This window comes from Drosophila navojoa, chromosome 3 (assembly GCF_054131105.1).
Source record: "Drosophila navojoa isolate 15081-1374.11 chromosome 3, UAZ_NAV_1.0, whole genome shotgun sequence".
Lineage (NCBI taxonomy): Eukaryota > Metazoa > Arthropoda > Insecta > Diptera > Drosophilidae > Drosophila > Drosophila navojoa.
Window position 1 is genome coordinate 23,018,033 of NC_142891.1, and position 16,572 is coordinate 23,034,604.

At 43.6% G+C, this 16,572-nt stretch overlaps 2 protein-coding genes across 13 annotated transcripts in view; both read right to left on the reverse strand.

Moving 5' to 3' along the window:
* Positions 1-197: 197 nt before the first annotated feature.
* On the reverse strand, positions 198-1,309 carry LOC149091835 (protein lifeguard 1). The gene is made up of 3 exons (XM_089258676.1): positions 1,038-1,309; positions 727-972; positions 198-586 (listed from the first exon to the last, which is right to left on the reverse strand). The coding sequence occupies exons 1-3, from the start codon at positions 1,152-1,154 to the stop codon at positions 224-226; spliced, it is 726 nt and encodes a 241-aa protein (XP_089114802.1). The 5' UTR covers positions 1,155-1,309; the 3' UTR covers positions 198-223.
* Positions 1,310-2,149: 840 nt separating this feature from the next.
* Positions 2,150-16,572, reverse strand: part of Wdr62 (WD repeat domain 62) — a 66,025-nt gene continuing 51,602 nt past the window's right edge. For 4 of the 12 annotated variants that reach the window (XM_089258636.1, XM_089258635.1, XM_089258633.1 and 1 more), the window contains 18 exons: positions 14,879-14,970; positions 14,193-14,436; positions 13,895-14,104; positions 13,414-13,833; positions 12,617-13,339; positions 11,303-12,543; positions 9,959-10,269; positions 9,754-9,893; positions 9,505-9,549; positions 8,053-8,158; positions 5,057-7,750; positions 4,743-4,838; positions 4,521-4,663; positions 4,384-4,459; positions 4,160-4,234; positions 3,897-4,088; positions 3,322-3,478; positions 2,150-3,254 (listed from right to left, as the gene is read on the reverse strand). In XM_089258636.1, coding sequence (XP_089114762.1) covers positions 3,044-3,254; positions 3,322-3,478; positions 3,897-4,088; positions 4,160-4,234; positions 4,384-4,459; positions 4,521-4,663; positions 4,743-4,838; positions 5,057-7,750; positions 8,053-8,158; positions 9,505-9,549; positions 9,754-9,893; positions 9,959-10,269; positions 11,303-12,543; positions 12,617-13,339; positions 13,414-13,833; positions 13,895-14,104; positions 14,193-14,436; positions 14,879-14,970 — 7,176 coding nt within the window. In that variant the 3' untranslated portion in view covers positions 2,150-3,043. Of the gene's footprint in view, positions 3,255-3,321; positions 3,479-3,896; positions 4,089-4,159; positions 4,235-4,383; positions 4,460-4,520; positions 4,664-4,742; positions 4,839-4,869; positions 4,959-5,056; positions 7,751-8,052; positions 8,159-9,504; positions 9,550-9,753; positions 9,894-9,958; positions 10,270-11,302; positions 12,544-12,616; positions 13,340-13,413; positions 13,834-13,894; positions 14,105-14,192; positions 14,437-14,878; positions 14,971-16,572 lie in introns of those variants that run through there. The other 8 variants (XM_089258638.1, XM_089258634.1, XM_089258639.1 and 5 more) reach the window with 4 other exon arrangements.

Consider the following 16,572-nt stretch of genomic DNA (forward strand, 5'->3'; position numbering starts at 1 on the left):
CAGACGTTCTAACCATATCAGTTTGTCCGTCTATTTCGTGAATTACAGCAACAAGAGACTGTCAATGCTAAAGCCCAATGGTTGTAGAAAGATAACTATAGTCATTCCTCTACTATCGATCAAAATTGATATGCGAGGGTATATAACCCCTGTAAGACTTAAAAAGAAAGAATTAACAAACCTATAAAAAACACCACTTGGTTTGCACAATAATATACTTGATTTAATCTTTTGATCTAATATGGCCAATTAATTGTAATAAAGTTATAAATATTCGTATGATATCGGAGTAAATGCTGAGTGCTGCGATAATATAATCCTCTTCAGAATACTGATTACTGTGACGTCCGACCATTAACTGTATATCATACACCAAGAATAGAGAAAATACAAGAAGGGCTATGCTTAAATAAATCATTTGCACTATAGAATCCTTCATTAGGAAAGCAAGTAATCCCACAGCAAATGTAGCTATTCCCGCCACACATAGAAATGGGCCACATCCTGTAAAATCGCATGGAAGGCACATTGCGAATATGGTGAGGCAAATACAAAGTAGTGCAGTCACTCCCACAGCGTACAAAATCTGAAGAGAATTGGATACAAGAAGATGAGGACTAAGGATGCAGCTGAATGATTAATTAAGAATATTGTAACAAAGCATTATACGATTTCCTTACTATTTATGAACTACTATTCTTTGGAACCTGAAGTGTAATAGCTCACCAATTTTGTTTCATAGTGAACGGTAACAGAGCAGACCAGCAGCGTAGTGAAAATAGTATAGACAAATAGTAGAAAATAATTGAGTGGCACTTTTCGAGCTAGTCTTCTACAACAATATATTACGGTACTACAGACGAACATTCCACCGGCCCCTATATAATAGTAATAAGATTCCTTCAACGTATTCTTTCCAGCAGGCCAGAAGAGGACCCCCACAGTACATCCGCCTGTAAAAGCCATTTGGAACTGAAGAGACATATAAGACACATAAGACTCCTTTGAAATGAACCCGTTTGGAGAAATGTTCTTACGGCGATGATCATGAGGACTTTACTGATAAAATGACGCCGTGTCCTATTATCCTCCCAGTCTGTGCCTTCCGTAAAGTCATCGTCGTCCCTATACTGAGTGCGCCGGAGCGCCTCCATTGTGGTTCCTTTTGTGATTTTGTTGTGGATTTGTGTATCTTGTAATATGTCTTATTGTATTGTGTATTTTAATATTGTAATACGAGTTGCTTTTAAAACTAACTAGATTATACATGTGCCTACATGTGTATACGCATAAATCTATCCATATGCTCAGTTTTATTGGTTGTACCCAGAAGAGGTTTGATCAGATTACACTATATCCGTGATTCATTTTTAATAAGAAATAAGCTCTGTTTTGAAAAGTATGAAGTTATCAGCAGGGCTTAAGTAATTCTTTTTCATTTTTCTTACGTCAATAAATTGTCTTCTTGGATTAAAATACTACTTCATTTGGGGAGCAAATGTTCCGTACCTCATATATCAGCTCCAATAAGACATTTCCTTAATCCATTTCCCAGAAATTATGGCATCATGAATAGCCTAAACTAAAATACGTCATTAACGTAATCAGAGACTGTTCTGTGAGCACAGACCATTCCATCAAAGATAATTACACTAAATCTAGATTACTTACGCACATAAGATCTTACGATTACGAAAAATAACGACCTCTCGCAAAAGTTAAAACTTTTAAGAAACTCCTCTTTTTCTCCCGTTGTGCTGCTAAAAATCATGTTATTTATTTTATTTCATAGTCTCACAATTGATGGAATCGCTTTTATTCTTAGTAAATTCATGTTTAGTTTGCGTGTAGTTTAGTGATTAATTGTATTAGGGGTTTGCCCAGCCCAAACATGTAAAATACATTTTATATGTAATATGTGCACACATATATACCAAATGTGATATTCTATTGCCTGGGTAGAGACGAAGTTTTAGAGTCAGTTACGCCCCGAAGGAAGATAGGTGTAAAATTCAATTTACAAACAGCCTGGAGCTTGATATTATTTTTAGTAATAACTAACGGAAAGAAAGATGAAAATACAATGTTAATATTTTAAAAATTATGCTCTTTTTTTTGTATTACTTTCGATAAAATTACAAATCTATAGTTTTTGTTTTTGTTTGATTTTTGTAGGAGTGAATAGCATTAATGGACATAAATAATGTTTTTAGGGTTTTTGTTCTATAATAGGTTAAGTTAATTTTAATACATTTTAGTTTAGTTGTAAATTATTGTAATGTTAAAGTGTAGAATATATATTTATATGTAAATTTTAAGAGTTTTAGTTTCAATGCTTAGGTATAACTGTTTCGAGTACAATCAAATAATTAAACTTTAATGTACACAGAACAGAGTATGTAGAATAATAATGTATACAATAATATTTCTCTTGACAAATTATACAAAATTTCATGTTTCATTAACGTATTCTTGAATTATATATATGTCTGTTGGCTTGATTCTAAGTTTAAGAATCGCAAAATAAATCAAATATTTTGCAGTTTTGTGTTTATGTTGTAATAGTTCTATGGCCAATTTCATTTCTGACATGGATGAGAAAAATAATTGAAACTCAAATAACACTTAACAAATATAAATTGCTTATAGACCTTAAAGCGCTACGGATTCAATTCACACTTTACAAAAGTGAATGAATCTAGACCAAAGCCAAACAAAATGCACGCTCACAAATACGCAGACTTACTTAAGAGATACAATATCTGACTAAAGAATAAACAAACAAACAAAAAAAAAAAATAATAATAATAATAATAATATATATCGGAATCTTTACAATAGCTATTAATGCGTATTTATATATAATATAGCATATAGATATCAATTACAATTAAGTTGGTATTTTAGTTTGTCGTTTGCCATTTGCCAGTTTTAGTGTTGTTTTGGAAGAGTTTAAATTTAATAAATATTAGTTCGGTTTTAATCCATTTAGTTGGTTTGCTTTTGCCATTTGTTGTTTTTAGCCTAATATAAACGCTACACACTAGGAGTTATTCTCACAGTCGTCGGGTTTGTGCTTAGTGCGTAAATTGCTCAATAGATCGGCACAGTTGTTCACCATCATAAGATAATCGCCATTCTCCAGATTGCCTGTTCCTGATATCTGTTCACGATTGTTAACATCTCCAATGTCGCCGCCAGCCGTTCCACTGCTAACATTATAGCCCTGGCCCGAGGGCGATTTATCGTTTTGTCTACAAATTACAAATTGTGATTTATATAAGTGAATCAGTATTAATTTAAGCTCCAGTTCGACTTTACCGATTGTGAGTTATACTGTCAAGCATATTCCGGGACATAATCACAGCATTTTCCAATTCCTTCAGTAACAACGAGTTCTTCAGATTCGCATGCAGCTGCATTGCCGACTGCGTCGTTGTATACAACTTGTTGATCACATTGTGCACCAGGGCCTCAGCTAGAAATCGAGAAATTTAGAATTTCATTTAGAATTCCTATACCGCTCATAAAAGAGTCTCAGTTCTTTAGAGTTAAGGATGTGAGCAATGTAAGGAGGCGGCTCTTGAGTTGCGTGTATTCGATAATTGTTTAATAATTTGTTGTAATGTTCGAGAATCGGCATAAAATCTTTAGAGAGATTCTATAAGGGAATGAATAGAGTACAATAGATATTACAAACAACTAATTCTAAAAGAACTCAAAATTAATAGACCTCGTATAATGAATACTATTATTCATCTATCTGTGACTGATCGAAATGTACAGCTTTTGGAGAGGTCAGTCTCAAGGACATGATCTTCATTTACAAGTCTTCTCTGCTTAATTTCAGACTCATCTAATCTAGAGTATTCAACCGCTGCTATTCTTGCACTCACATTCAGCCGTTTCGTAGTCATCCCCGAGTCCTCCCGCTCGTTGCTTGGGCGTGGCCGCATTGGGCGCGTTGTTGTTCACTTTGCTCTTGTGATCGAAGCCCAAATTACGGGGCCTGGGCGGCACCACTGGCTTATTGCCCGCAGCCATGTTGGGTGTCTCCTCGGAGCTGGAGTCGTCCTGCATGTTTGTGCCTGCATACATCGAATACAAATTGATTGATTAGTTAATTCTAGTTTCACATTGACTTCGTCAACAAATTTACCGCTGCTGAAACTTGGAGCCTTGCGTCGATTGCTGTTGGTGTTGGGGTTTTTGTTGCTGTACTGTCGTGAGGTAGCTGCAAGGCACAAAAGAGTTGATTAATTGCATGCTCAAAGTTTTGCTAATTCCATATTATATAGAAGAGTATCGATACCAATGGCTACTTTAGTAACCACAGAGCATCTCTTGGTCGCAAATTCTTCTAAGCACACACAGAATACCCACCAATGGCTCCATTGTTGCGTCCTTGTCCACTGCCCGCACTCCGCAATCGATTGATGTCTTCTGCCTCCGAATCGCTCTGCAATACAAACAACTTTAGTTAGGCTGCTAAGGGTTTGAATCCCGTGGCAAGTACTTACTTGATTGAGTACGTTCATGGAGTTGCTGGACGCGCCGAGGGCCGATTTGCCCTGCAGACTGTTCCGCTTGCTGGCCGAGCGAGTCACGTTGCCGTTGCGATGCTGGGCCACTGGCTTCTGGGGCGTGCCATTGGATTTGCTGGCTGCAGATGAGATGAGAGAATAGCGAGAATTAGTTCGAGCTGAAGCGAGGGGCTGGGGGGAGCTTGTCGTTGCGCTTACGCTTGCCAAAGTTTCCCATATGCAGATCACTCAGCGAGCAGGCGCGACGAATGGACGACTCCTCAATGGGTATGGGATTGAGCAACTTGGGATTACCTGTAAGTAAGGCGTAGACGGTTATTAGTTGGGCGGGGCTCACATGCCGGGGCAGGTGCTACACGAATCAAGTCTGTGCCGCAAACAAAGCAAATAAATATGCGTGTGCGAAGAGTACAACTTATATGGCAACAATAAGAGTAACAGAGAGAGAGAGAGAAAGAGAAAACAAAAATGTTTGTGTGGATTTTACAACATCGAGGCTCAAGCACTCAAACCTTGTAGACGATCGATGATCAGCCCCTGATGAGCATCGCCTTTGGCATTCACTTGATCACCTTCCGCATCGCGATGCCTGAATTCGATGCCATCATCGTCATCATCGTCGGCAATCACCTCCTTGGCCAGCTCCACATCATTGCCATCGCCATCGCCATCGCGATCGCCATTGCCGTTGGCATTGCTGTGCGTGCGATGGTAGCCAAAGTCGGAGCTCTCCAAGACATCCGGCAAGCTGCAATTCCGGCGTATGTGACGCGCATACGCACAGAGATCCGCATCACTCGGCGCCAGCTGATCGGCGGAGAGCTGCGACTGCTGGTCCTGGGCACGCGCCAGCATATCGAAATTCATCGTCAAACTCTTCACGTAACCCTTTTCCTTCGAGTTGCAGGCAAAGGGACGCAAGCGTGTCTCGGTGGCCTTTCTGATCTGCTCAATCTTGCGCTCCTCCATGGCTATCAGTTTCTCAATAATGTCTATTTTCTTGGCTATGTCCTGGCACTGATTGCTGGTGGAGTTGGCTCCACCACCACCATTACCACCACTCGATCGCTCCACATTATCCCTATTCTTTTTCTGCTTGGCCCGCTCCTGCTGGATGTCGTCGACCACAGCCTGCAGCTCGGGCTTCTTATACAGCTTCAGACTCTGCATATTCTCCATGTTCTCGGGCGCATTTCCATTCTCGGCAAAGAACATCTCGAAGCTCCGCTCCCCACCATAATCGCTGGGCAGACTGCCCACCAGAGGCGCCTCCGCCTCCGCCTCCAGCTCCGTCTCCGTTTCCGACTCAACTGCATTGCTATTGATGTCATTCAGATGGGCTTGCTCCCTCTTCGCACTGGGCGTATACTTGATTTGCGAAACGGTATTGAAGCGCACGCTGATCTTCGGCCGCGACTTCTGGCGCACGCTCGTGGCCCGACGGCTGCTCTCGCTGGTGTCGAAGCGCGACACCTTCTTCAGGCAGCTGTGCGTCGCCAGGGCGCCGCTGCTCACCGAATTCCTCATGGCCGACGCCGTGGGCCGGGGCTGAGTGCGTTGCTGCGTGCGCTGCTTCTCCCGCTCGAACTTGAGCAGATTGTGCTCAAACTGTCGCACCACCGTGGCCGTCCTCGACGTGCCCACGCCCGCCTGGCTCTTCTCCACATTGCACGTGAGCGTGGAGACCAGATTGTGCGGCTTGGCCGGTATGGGTGGCTTCGACGACTTGAGCTGCTTGCGCACAAACATCAGCTGATTGCCCGACTGGCCCTGCGGCCCTTGCGACTGCGCCAGAGGATTCGAGCTGCGCTGCTGCTGCAGCCGCTGCTGGGCAAAGTCTGTGCTGAGACTCTTGTTCACGCTCGACGTGTACTGCTTGTTCTTCGAGCGCATCGAGGGTATGTGCTCCACAGTGGCTGCACCTGCTCCTGCTCCAGCTCCAGCTCCTGCTCCAGCTCCTCCTCCTGGCACTGAGGCGAGACGTGGATAGGTTTTCGAGCTGGGCAGCGGAGTGAGCGGCTTCAGGTTGTAGCCAGTGACATCGAAGCTGTCGTAGGTGGCCGCCGAGGCTGCAGCCGCCGTCTCCTGCCGCATGTAGTAGTCGAAGCTGCCGTAGGCATTCGGACTGCTGCCATACGACTTGGACACGGGTCCGTGCAAAATGAAGTTCCGTATGCCCGCATGGCACTGCATCGCCTGCAGCGGCCGGTGCGGCTCCAGCGAGGGCGGATCGAGCGGCGCGCTCTTGCAGTCGCTCTCGTCAGAGAGCACGCTCTCGAGACTGTTGCAGTAGCTGCCGCCATCGGAGAGCAGCGACTCCTGGCTGAGCTCATGCGGCAGCTGGCCCGAGCTGCTCAGGAAGAAGCTGGCGCTCGAGTGGCGCTGCGTCTCCAGGAAGCGCGCCTCCTCGAGCCGCTGCTGGGTGTCGGCGAACTGCTCCGGCTTCAGTATGTCCGAGAGCGAGACCTTGCGCTCGCACTGATAGATCTCTCGGTAGACGTAGTACTGCGCGCGCGGCGGCGTCGCCGTTGGCGTCGATCTGCCGCTGGCGCTGTCCAGGGCGCGCAGATTGGCCGGCATGGAGCAGGAGGCGGGCAGCGCGGGGTATCTGGCGGGCTCATCGAGATCGCCGTATTTGCGCGTTATCTCATCGATCATCTTCTCGGTGTCCGCATGAATCATGTCCAGAATTGTGCGCGCATCGTCGGCATAGACCGAGTGCCGCTTGGGCTCCACTGGCGCCGCTCGCTCCGCCTCCATCGACCACTCCACCTCCTCGTGCACCGGCGATACGGGACACGACTTGTAGTGCTTGAGAATGCTCGGCGTGCGACGATTGTTGCCCGCCGGATTGCGTTTGGCAGCACTCGGCCGAGGCGTGGTCTGCGCCGTGGCCTGCCTCGACGTTACATACGAGCCGGGGCCATGGCTAAAGGGCACGCCCGGCGGCGGATGGATCTGGTGAACGCCCACATGATGCGGATAGGGCGGATAGTGCTGCTGCACCTGGCGCATGGTCTGAAAGTTCTGCTGCAGCTTCGACTTGGAGGCGGCGCTGTTAAAGAACTGCGGCACAGGGCAGCCGTAGGGCTGAGGATATTGTTGTTGAGGCGGCTTCTGCTGCTGCTGCTGTTGTTGTTGCTGTTGCTGTTGCGCAGCAGTTGCCGCATTTGATCTAATATACTGTGAATTATCGGGGGAATCAACTGGAGGGGTTATTCGACAAGTTCAAATGGCAACAAAACAAAACAAAAGCAAAAGCAACAAACAGAAAACACACATTCAAGATTCGTTTCCAAACGATTTAGTTTTACCAACACATTTCGGGCCGCAGTGAGCGCAATGGGGATACAAGAGACAAAGAAATGGAAAAAGAGAGAGAGAGAGAGAGAGTGGGCGAGGCAGCGTATTGTAAGAGTTGACGGATTAGCCTACGTTTCATTTAACTCATTTCAGGAATAATACATCAAAGCCATCTACTAACTTGACTCAAGAGCCCGATGCTTACCTGGCTTCGTATAGCGCGAGGGTCCCGCGCTGCGCGATCCATCGAAGTTCGCAGCTAGACTTAGATCCGATATGCTATGGCTGCCACGCAGTGGTCTATGGCCGACCTAATAGAGAGAGAGAGATGGAGAGGAATAAAGTTAATATATTTTAATATAAATTAAGTATGTTGTTTATACAGTTAATGTTTCTGTTTCAGTTAAATTTTCTGTTTTTTATACAGCGTTTCTCTTAGTATTTTTATAGCATTTATGGCGTTAATATGTTTGCTTGAGCTTTAATTAACTATTCGGAGTAAGCTTAGGTCAACTTTAGTTGTCAGTCAAGCAGTTGACGCTAATTAATTAATTAATGTCTGCTAAATTAGGTCAACTTATGGCAAATATTAATGGTGCATGTGCTCAGTAAAACATTCTTCTCAATTCTTCTTTAAGCTTTTATTATAAAGATCGTAATAACAAATTAAAGATCGTTGGCCAAGAGCTTTTTTGGTATTTACATATAATTAATATACCCTAACTGGAAGTACAGTTAACAAATTAAATAACTCTACAATTCCTATATTTTACCAATATCCCAACTAGAACATTATATTTCTAATTGGGAAAATACGAATACTTTGTAGAAAACTAATGAAGTTTTTGGGCTTAAATTTAAAATTAGAATTATCCTGTCACTATTGGTATGTCATAGGTATATACCTAAAACAAACGTGCATTCAAATTTTAATGCTTAGGGCAGTAGAAAAAATGTTTTGCTAAGCTAAACTCAATTTTAGGAAGTGTACCTATTATTTTAATCATGAGTGTATGTATTATCTCACAGAAAATTTAAATTTTTCGACAGATTATCACCTTGAACTAGGAAACTGGGAACAATTGATATATATTATATATGTATATTATATTAATATTACATTTTTTTTTATGTATTAATAAATTGATCTTTGAAAATAGAATTTAAACTATTGATAATGAAGATCTAGCATGAAATTTAAATATGTACAACAGAGTATTTTCCTGTAATGCCATCTTAAACAAAGCCGTTTAACAAATATTATCAATGACGTCTTCTGTTCTCTCTATGTTTCTATATACAATATGGCATATTCTCCCCTCTCAATAGATCTTAAAGGTGTCTAACAATGAAATGCCTATATCTCTAACATACAAGCAATAATCCTTTCGTATCATATGCTCAAAAATTTTCATATTTAACCAGATTGAAAAGTCTTAAAGTGAATTAATCATGCTGCTTAAGCAATAAAGTTTACATTTTAGTAATGATTGCAATTATCTGAAATAATTAATTGATATTTTGTTTTCGTTAAATGAAATGCCAATTTAGTGGAGAGCTCGACGTGCTTAGTTTGGAATGCGAATGCAAGGCAAGTAACAGTCGTAAAAGCAGCAGCAAAAATAAATTTAGTTTTTAACTGCGTTTCAGTTCTCACCTCAGCAATGGTATTTAACTTTTTAATGCCATTTTTGTGCGTACCCTAAGCATTCGAGTATTTTTTTTTTGTTTTTTTAGATGTTGGGTTGACATTTGATTCATAAAAACACATAAGGAAAACAAAACAGAATGGGAAATAAGACATAAAAAAATAAAACAAAAGAAAAAGGTAGGCGGCTTAGCTGCCTCAGATATTCAATTGCCAGCCCCCCTTCCCCCTATTCCCCATCTTCTATCCCACACTCACATTCTCCAGCTGCTGTTTGACCTTGTTGATGACCTGCAGCAATTCCTCTTTCTTGGTGCTCGTGTATGACTTCGTAATGGTGGGCGGCGCCGAGACCTTTCCATTCTCATTGTTGTGCTTGGCGCTGATGCTGCGACGACCTGCGACATTCAAATTAAGCTGAATTAGTATCAAGTATTAAAGGGATGTGCTCAAGGCAGCCTACTGCTTGTGCCGCGCTCCAGCAGCAGTCCCGGTCCCTCGGGCAGTGCCGCATGCAAGAAGCTATTGCCGCTCTGTGGCAAATTCTCTGAGCTGCCGCCCAACGTCGAGGCCAGCGAGCGCTCCGCATTCTCCGCACTGGGCGTCGAGCCCTCATCCTCCGTATCCGATGTGCCAGTGCCTGTGCCGGTGCTCGCCGTATGGGTGCTGCCATTGCCGCTGGCCGCGGCCAATTGTAGCCCAGATTTCTCGAACTTCTGTCGTCGCACCGACTTGCGCAGCTCCTCCTCATTCATGGCGGTCACCTTGAAGTCACTGTGCATAAAACAGAATAGTTGGCATTTTATGATTACATTGTTACCAAGTCAAGTAATTAAATTGCAACTTTGTCGCTGCCTAATAAGCTGTCTGATGTTACTTTAAGGCACGCCAGGCGTAGGCAAAAATATTCCATGTTCATAAGTACTCAATTAAGTTATTTTAAAAATACATAAACAATTTGTTAAAATTGTTGTCCAGCATTTACTACTGGATTACTAACTTTTGAATACAGTTTTCTACTCAGCTCAGAGTTAAGAGGGACTATAAGAATGCTTTCCAATGTTCGACTTGAACTTTACATACGTTCTTGTAATTCCTCTGGAACAACTATGGCTGAGTCTTTGTTTCATTCGTTCCATCTCATATCCATTCTACTCTATTGAAGCATTTATACAATATATTACTATATATACTCTAGTATTTAGGTATACTATATCAAATACATAATGTAATACATACTCTATATACATATTATTCTCTATACATTAACATATAGTATATAGTACTTTATAGTATATACTTTCATTTCTGTCTTTAGACTATATCAGATCTCAATTTTTAGACATTCTCACATGAGCAGAGTCTCTTATGAAAACTCCAACTGATTAACAAAATGTTTTTTTCTTTACGACTAAATCAATCAGCTTGTATTTTTCTAAAATTTCAATTAAAACTTTTTCTTTCCATTCTCATTTTGTTATTAACTGATTGAGAAAAAGGGTTTATACTCATATTTGTGGAATGAAACCCTAGTTATCAAAGTCTTTCATATAAAAAGAACGATATTACGCGATCCACAATCTCTACAAAATAGTCTGTGCTTAAATTTGTATGTGACAGAAGTCTAAATGGATCCAACTTGGAGGTTTGTCAAGTGGTCTGTCCATTAAGTCAACCTTAGACCTTAGAGCATGCTGCCCACATAACGATACTCAACAATTAAGTAAAGAAACCTTATTTGCTAATTATGAAGTATTTCATGTGCTCATGCACCTCTCCTCTCCCCGCACACTCCCAAAATACTTACGTTGGCGTGCTGGGTGCCATGTTGTTGTAGAACATGCCGTGATCCGAGCTGGTGCGCTCGCCGTCCGATATGTCCTCAATGTCGCCATCGTGATCGTGACTGTGCGTATCGAAGCGCATGCCGGGCTTGCGCTTGTCCAGCTGCAGCCGCTGCTGAGCAACGCTGCCAGCAGCCGGAGCATTTGTGCTGGAGGTAATTGCTGAGATGTTGGGGATTGTGCCATTGTTGTTGCTGCCAATGAACTTCAGCTCTCGCCGCGTCTCCATGCCCGAGTCAATGGACGAGTCCTCGCTTAAGTACGTCTGATTGTACATGATGTCCTTGGAGGAGGCGCTGTTGTAGTCGGAGGTTGGTATGTTGTGCCCGCCCACGGAGGACACTGTGCCCAGCGGACTCTCCGAGTTGGAGCGCATGTCCTCTGTCTCCAGAGCTTGGTTGCTGCGCTGCGCCCAACGTCCACGGGCACGAGGCGCCGCCACGCCCAGCTGTTGACTGGGCGAGGAGCTCAGGTTGCCCATGGACGAGGCTGCGTGCATGGTCGCCGAGGACAAGGCGGTATTGATGGGCGTGGGTATGGACAGAGCGCCGCTGTCCGAGTCGGCCGCCTTGCGCATAGCCCACTGCGGCAGCTGGCCCACGTCGGACAGCCGATAGGCGTGCCGATTGGCTGGCTGCTCCTCAGCCACGACAAACTTGGGCGCCAGCTGCTGATGCTCCAGCTCACTGCTGGGCGACTCCACCACGATGGCGTCGGGCGGCGAAATGGGCGCCAAGGGGCGCTGCAGCGGCGCAATGCCCGAGCGCAAACGCTGCTGGGACATGCGCGCCTGCATCGTGACGATCATGTCGTGCGGCACCTGCCAGATGAAGATGCAGCCATCGCCGCTGGCTGAAATCAGATGGCGACAGTCGTTGGTGAACTTCAGCCCCGTCACCAGCTCGCTGTGGCCGTACATGCGCGCCATGCACTCGCTGGAGTAGTAGTCATAGACGGCGAGCGTCTTGTCCGTGCAGGAGGTGGCCACGTAAATGCCGCTGGGGTCGAGGCTAAGCTTGATCAGGCTGCCCTCGTCCGAGTGGGAGCCCTTGAAGGTCTTTGTCTGCTTGGCATTCTGCGTGCCATAGACGCGCACGTTGCGATCCTGGCAAGCGGTCAGAATATGTTTGGCATTGGAGTCCACCTCCATATCATACAGCGTTGTCTTGCCAGAGGTATTCGTGCCGCGCATGAAGATGTTGCCCTGCAAACGAGATGCAATCAATAATCGAATTTGGAATCGAATTTGCGATTCAGTAAGAGCAATCCCCACTTACCTGAAAAGTTCGGAACATTATGGACTTGTCGGCGCCGCAGCTGATCATTTGGAAGTTGAGGCCAGCGCCGACGAATTTAATGGAAGTGATCGACGAGCTGTGATCGTCCAGGGTCTGCAGCAGCAAATAGTTCTGCGACACATCGAAGACGTGGATCAGGCGATCGCGACTGGCGCTGGCCAGCAGCTTGCGCTCGATCTTCTCATTGGAGTACTCCAGGCATAGCACCTCCGACTCGTGCGCCTCGATGGTGGTCAGCAGCTTCAGGTTGTGCAGACTGTAGACGCGTATGTTGCCGCAGCGATCGCCGCTGGCCAAGTGCTGCAGATCTGGACTAATCTTAATGCAGCGCACGCCGTTGCGGCCGTCGTAGCTGGAGCTGCCCGTCTTGTCGAACAGCGAGGAGCCCTGGTCCTTGATGTACTGCAGCTCCTCGTCGCTGTAGATGATCTTGAGTAACTCTTTGGAATAGATGTTCTTGCGATATATCTCATTGTTGGCACAACTGTCCAGGCCCCACACACGAATCGTGTCGTCCGACGAGCACGTCACGAAACAGTCCTCGGGCAACGTTTGCGAAGACTCACGCTCCACATTATATGGCACTGTCTCCACGCCCCAAATGCACGTGGAGTGGTAAAGGAACGAGTGGGACTTGCCCACTCGCGATATGTCGCGCAGATCCCAAATGTAGAGCGAGTGATCGTTGTAGACGCAGCTGACCTGCGCACATAAAAATGAGAAATGTGAGTCGATGTTCTCCAACTCGATCTCTCTCGGCACTTCTCTGCACTTACCTTGGAGCGCTGCTCGTCAAAGACCATGGCAATACAATCTGGGAACTTGGCTTGCGGGGGCACAGACATAATGTGATTGATCTGTATGCCCTGGGCCACGTCCACGCCCAGGTAGTGTGTCCTGGGCAGCGTCGTCACGTACTCCAGCGTGGATGCATTGAAGATGCGTATGATGGACTCGGCGCAGCCAACGAGTATGAAGCGCTCGTTGACGCAAATGCAGTTGGCATTGCTGGTGCGGCACTGCACCCACTTGTCGAGCAGCCGCCGCGAGCTGAACTCCACCAGGTGCCCCTGCCGTGTGATGGCATAGGTGCTCTCCGAGCAGATGCCCTTGCCGCAGGCGACGGCACAGAAGTCATTGTCCCGCAGATCGCCCAAAATGGCGCTGCGACCCATCAGCGGAATGGGATCTTTGTACTGGAAGCGAATTGTAGTTACTTTCTGTTTATTTGTATATATAGGTATATAAGCTACTCACCTTGCGTCCACCTTCTAAATACCAGTATTTGACATGTCGATTGCCCACGGTGACAAAGTAGCTGCCATCTTCGGCAAAACACACGGCGGCCACCTTGGAGCTAATCTTGTTGGATGCCATTTTCAGATTGGCCCGCCAGTCGAACACGTTGACAATCATGTCGTGCTGCGAGCCCACCGACACCAGGTACTTGCCCGTGGGCGAGAATGCCTGCCCGAGCAATGCAGTAGAGATTAAAGCACAAGTTGAGCAAGTAAATACATATTATACAGATTAAGATATTAAGTTTTCTACTCACCACACAGGTCACGGCGTATTTGTGATCTACAAACTCGGCTATGACTGTGCCGCCGCTGCACTGCTCCAGATTGCCATTGGGCGTCTCTAGTTCCCAGACTTTGATGGCAGGATTGATGCCGCACTCGCCGGTGGCCACGTAGCGGCCGCAGCGCGAGAAGGCAACTGATGTGAAGGCTTTGCGGGAGGTATTGACCAGATAGGCCTGTGTGTGACGCTTGGCATTGAACAGGACCACAGTGCAGCTGAGAGAGAGAGAGAGAGAGAGGGGGAAAAACATATAAGAGCATCCATACAAATATTTGTAATATGCGCCCGCATTGTGAGGCACTTGACAGCGACCCTGGCCTGGCTCTGGCAAACAGCGGGAGCCCTATGCAATTCAAGTGAATAGCAGCTCGCATTCCATTTCATTTTTATGACAAAACTCTTTCAATAAAACTGTCACTAATTAATTAATTAGACATTCGTCATTGGTCAACCCACACAACACCAAACTCATAATTAACCAAAACAAAAAATAAATCAATTTTAAATTTAGTATTTATCCCTATAAGGGCAGCTTTTAGAGCTGTCATAAAACCAAATTCTGTGAAGGTCACACATATAAATACGCCAATTCTTCGGTTCTCATCTAACTTGAGTCACTGTTCAAGAGATTCTGTTCTCTTCAGCTCAAGGACTCACCCGGCAGGATAGGCCAGCAGGCCGCTGACTGGCGACACGTCGAGTGCCGCATTGCTGCAAACAGTTAGACCCAAGACTCTTTTGAGTTTTATCTGTAATGAAAAAGAGCAAATAATGTATATAAGTATTTGAAATGAAATATATATGTATATAAATAATACTATATGTATACGTATAGCTGGAGAGTAAAAACTTTGTTAAATATGAAAATAAATATTAATAAAAATTTACATAAATATATAATAGTAGTAATTAATACAAAATGTTGTATTTGGTCAAAATATATTCTATTATAAAATTTATAAATAATAAAAAACTTTATTGAATATGAAAATAAATATTAATACAAATGTATATAAATATATAATAGTAGTAATTAATACAACATTTTGTATTTGTTATAATTATATTATATTATGTAATTTATGAATAATGCGCATTTGTGCAAAACAAATAAATGAACCACATAAATACGTTATTGTATAAAAATAAATAGTATTTATTCTTAGTAAATTATGCATATTTATTATTGAAAAATATTGAAAAAATAATAATAATACCAGAGATGTATCCTTCTTTATTTATAACAAAAATATATATATTCGAATAAAATCAATTATAGAATACATTTATATTTATAGAATAAATATATATTTTTTAACCTGCACACTTTTTACACATAACTCAATCAACATAACAAAAAATAAAAATAAATAAATAATAATAAAAAAATCAGCAAAAAGCGTTTGCAACTATTTCAACACAATAGCTAAGTAAACAAATACTAAATTCCATTCAAGGTCAACTGTAATTCGCATGATGCTATGCTATATAAATATTAAGTATACGTCATGCTAACAAAAAGATAGTAAATGCTTAGGTAAAGCCTTGCTAAAAGCGCTAAAATTCAATTCAAAGTAAACCTCAAGACTTTTCGCATGAGCATAAAAGAAAGATATTGACCCACATCTAAGGCGGCTCGAAATATATAGAATCATCTATCGATACCCAATGGATTCAATGAAAGACTGAGATATAAAGCTTCACATATATCACTTCAGTTTAGTTATTATAAATTGTGTGTGTGATGTACATAATTGATACATATGTATGTTTGTCGCTTAAGGACAGGAAGTACGAGTCAAGTGTTTTAATGGCAATCGTGACGCAGTTGCACAAGTCAGGCGGCATGTCCATATATACATTCATGTGGAGAGCGAGATATAGCTTTCGTTATATGTGGGCGAACGGCTTGAAGCACTGCAAATCGCAATACCAATTAAATAGTTCAAACAAAATCGAACAACAGCAACAACAACAACAACAGCAACTCATTAAACACCCGTGGCATGAATTTGCGACGCAGTGAGAGGGGGAGAGACATATATCGAACGCCTAGCTGAGCTGAGATCATCTGGTTAGCAGAATTCAAGAGGAATGCGCGAGCCTTTGACTTGCTTGATTTCCAAAGCCAGCACTTCAGAGTTGTATACGTATTTGTCTATATATATTTATGTATATATATTTCAATCGCTTGTTTTACATTTGAGCTGCCACCAACGCAGCTACGAAATATTTCTCAATGCAAAAGGTCGCTGTGAACCGGTTCTAAAACTATTTTCAGCTATTTGCATTCGTAATGATCATAATGTGCCGTGAAATTGTAAACACTTAAAGCTCAGCTAGAAAATCGC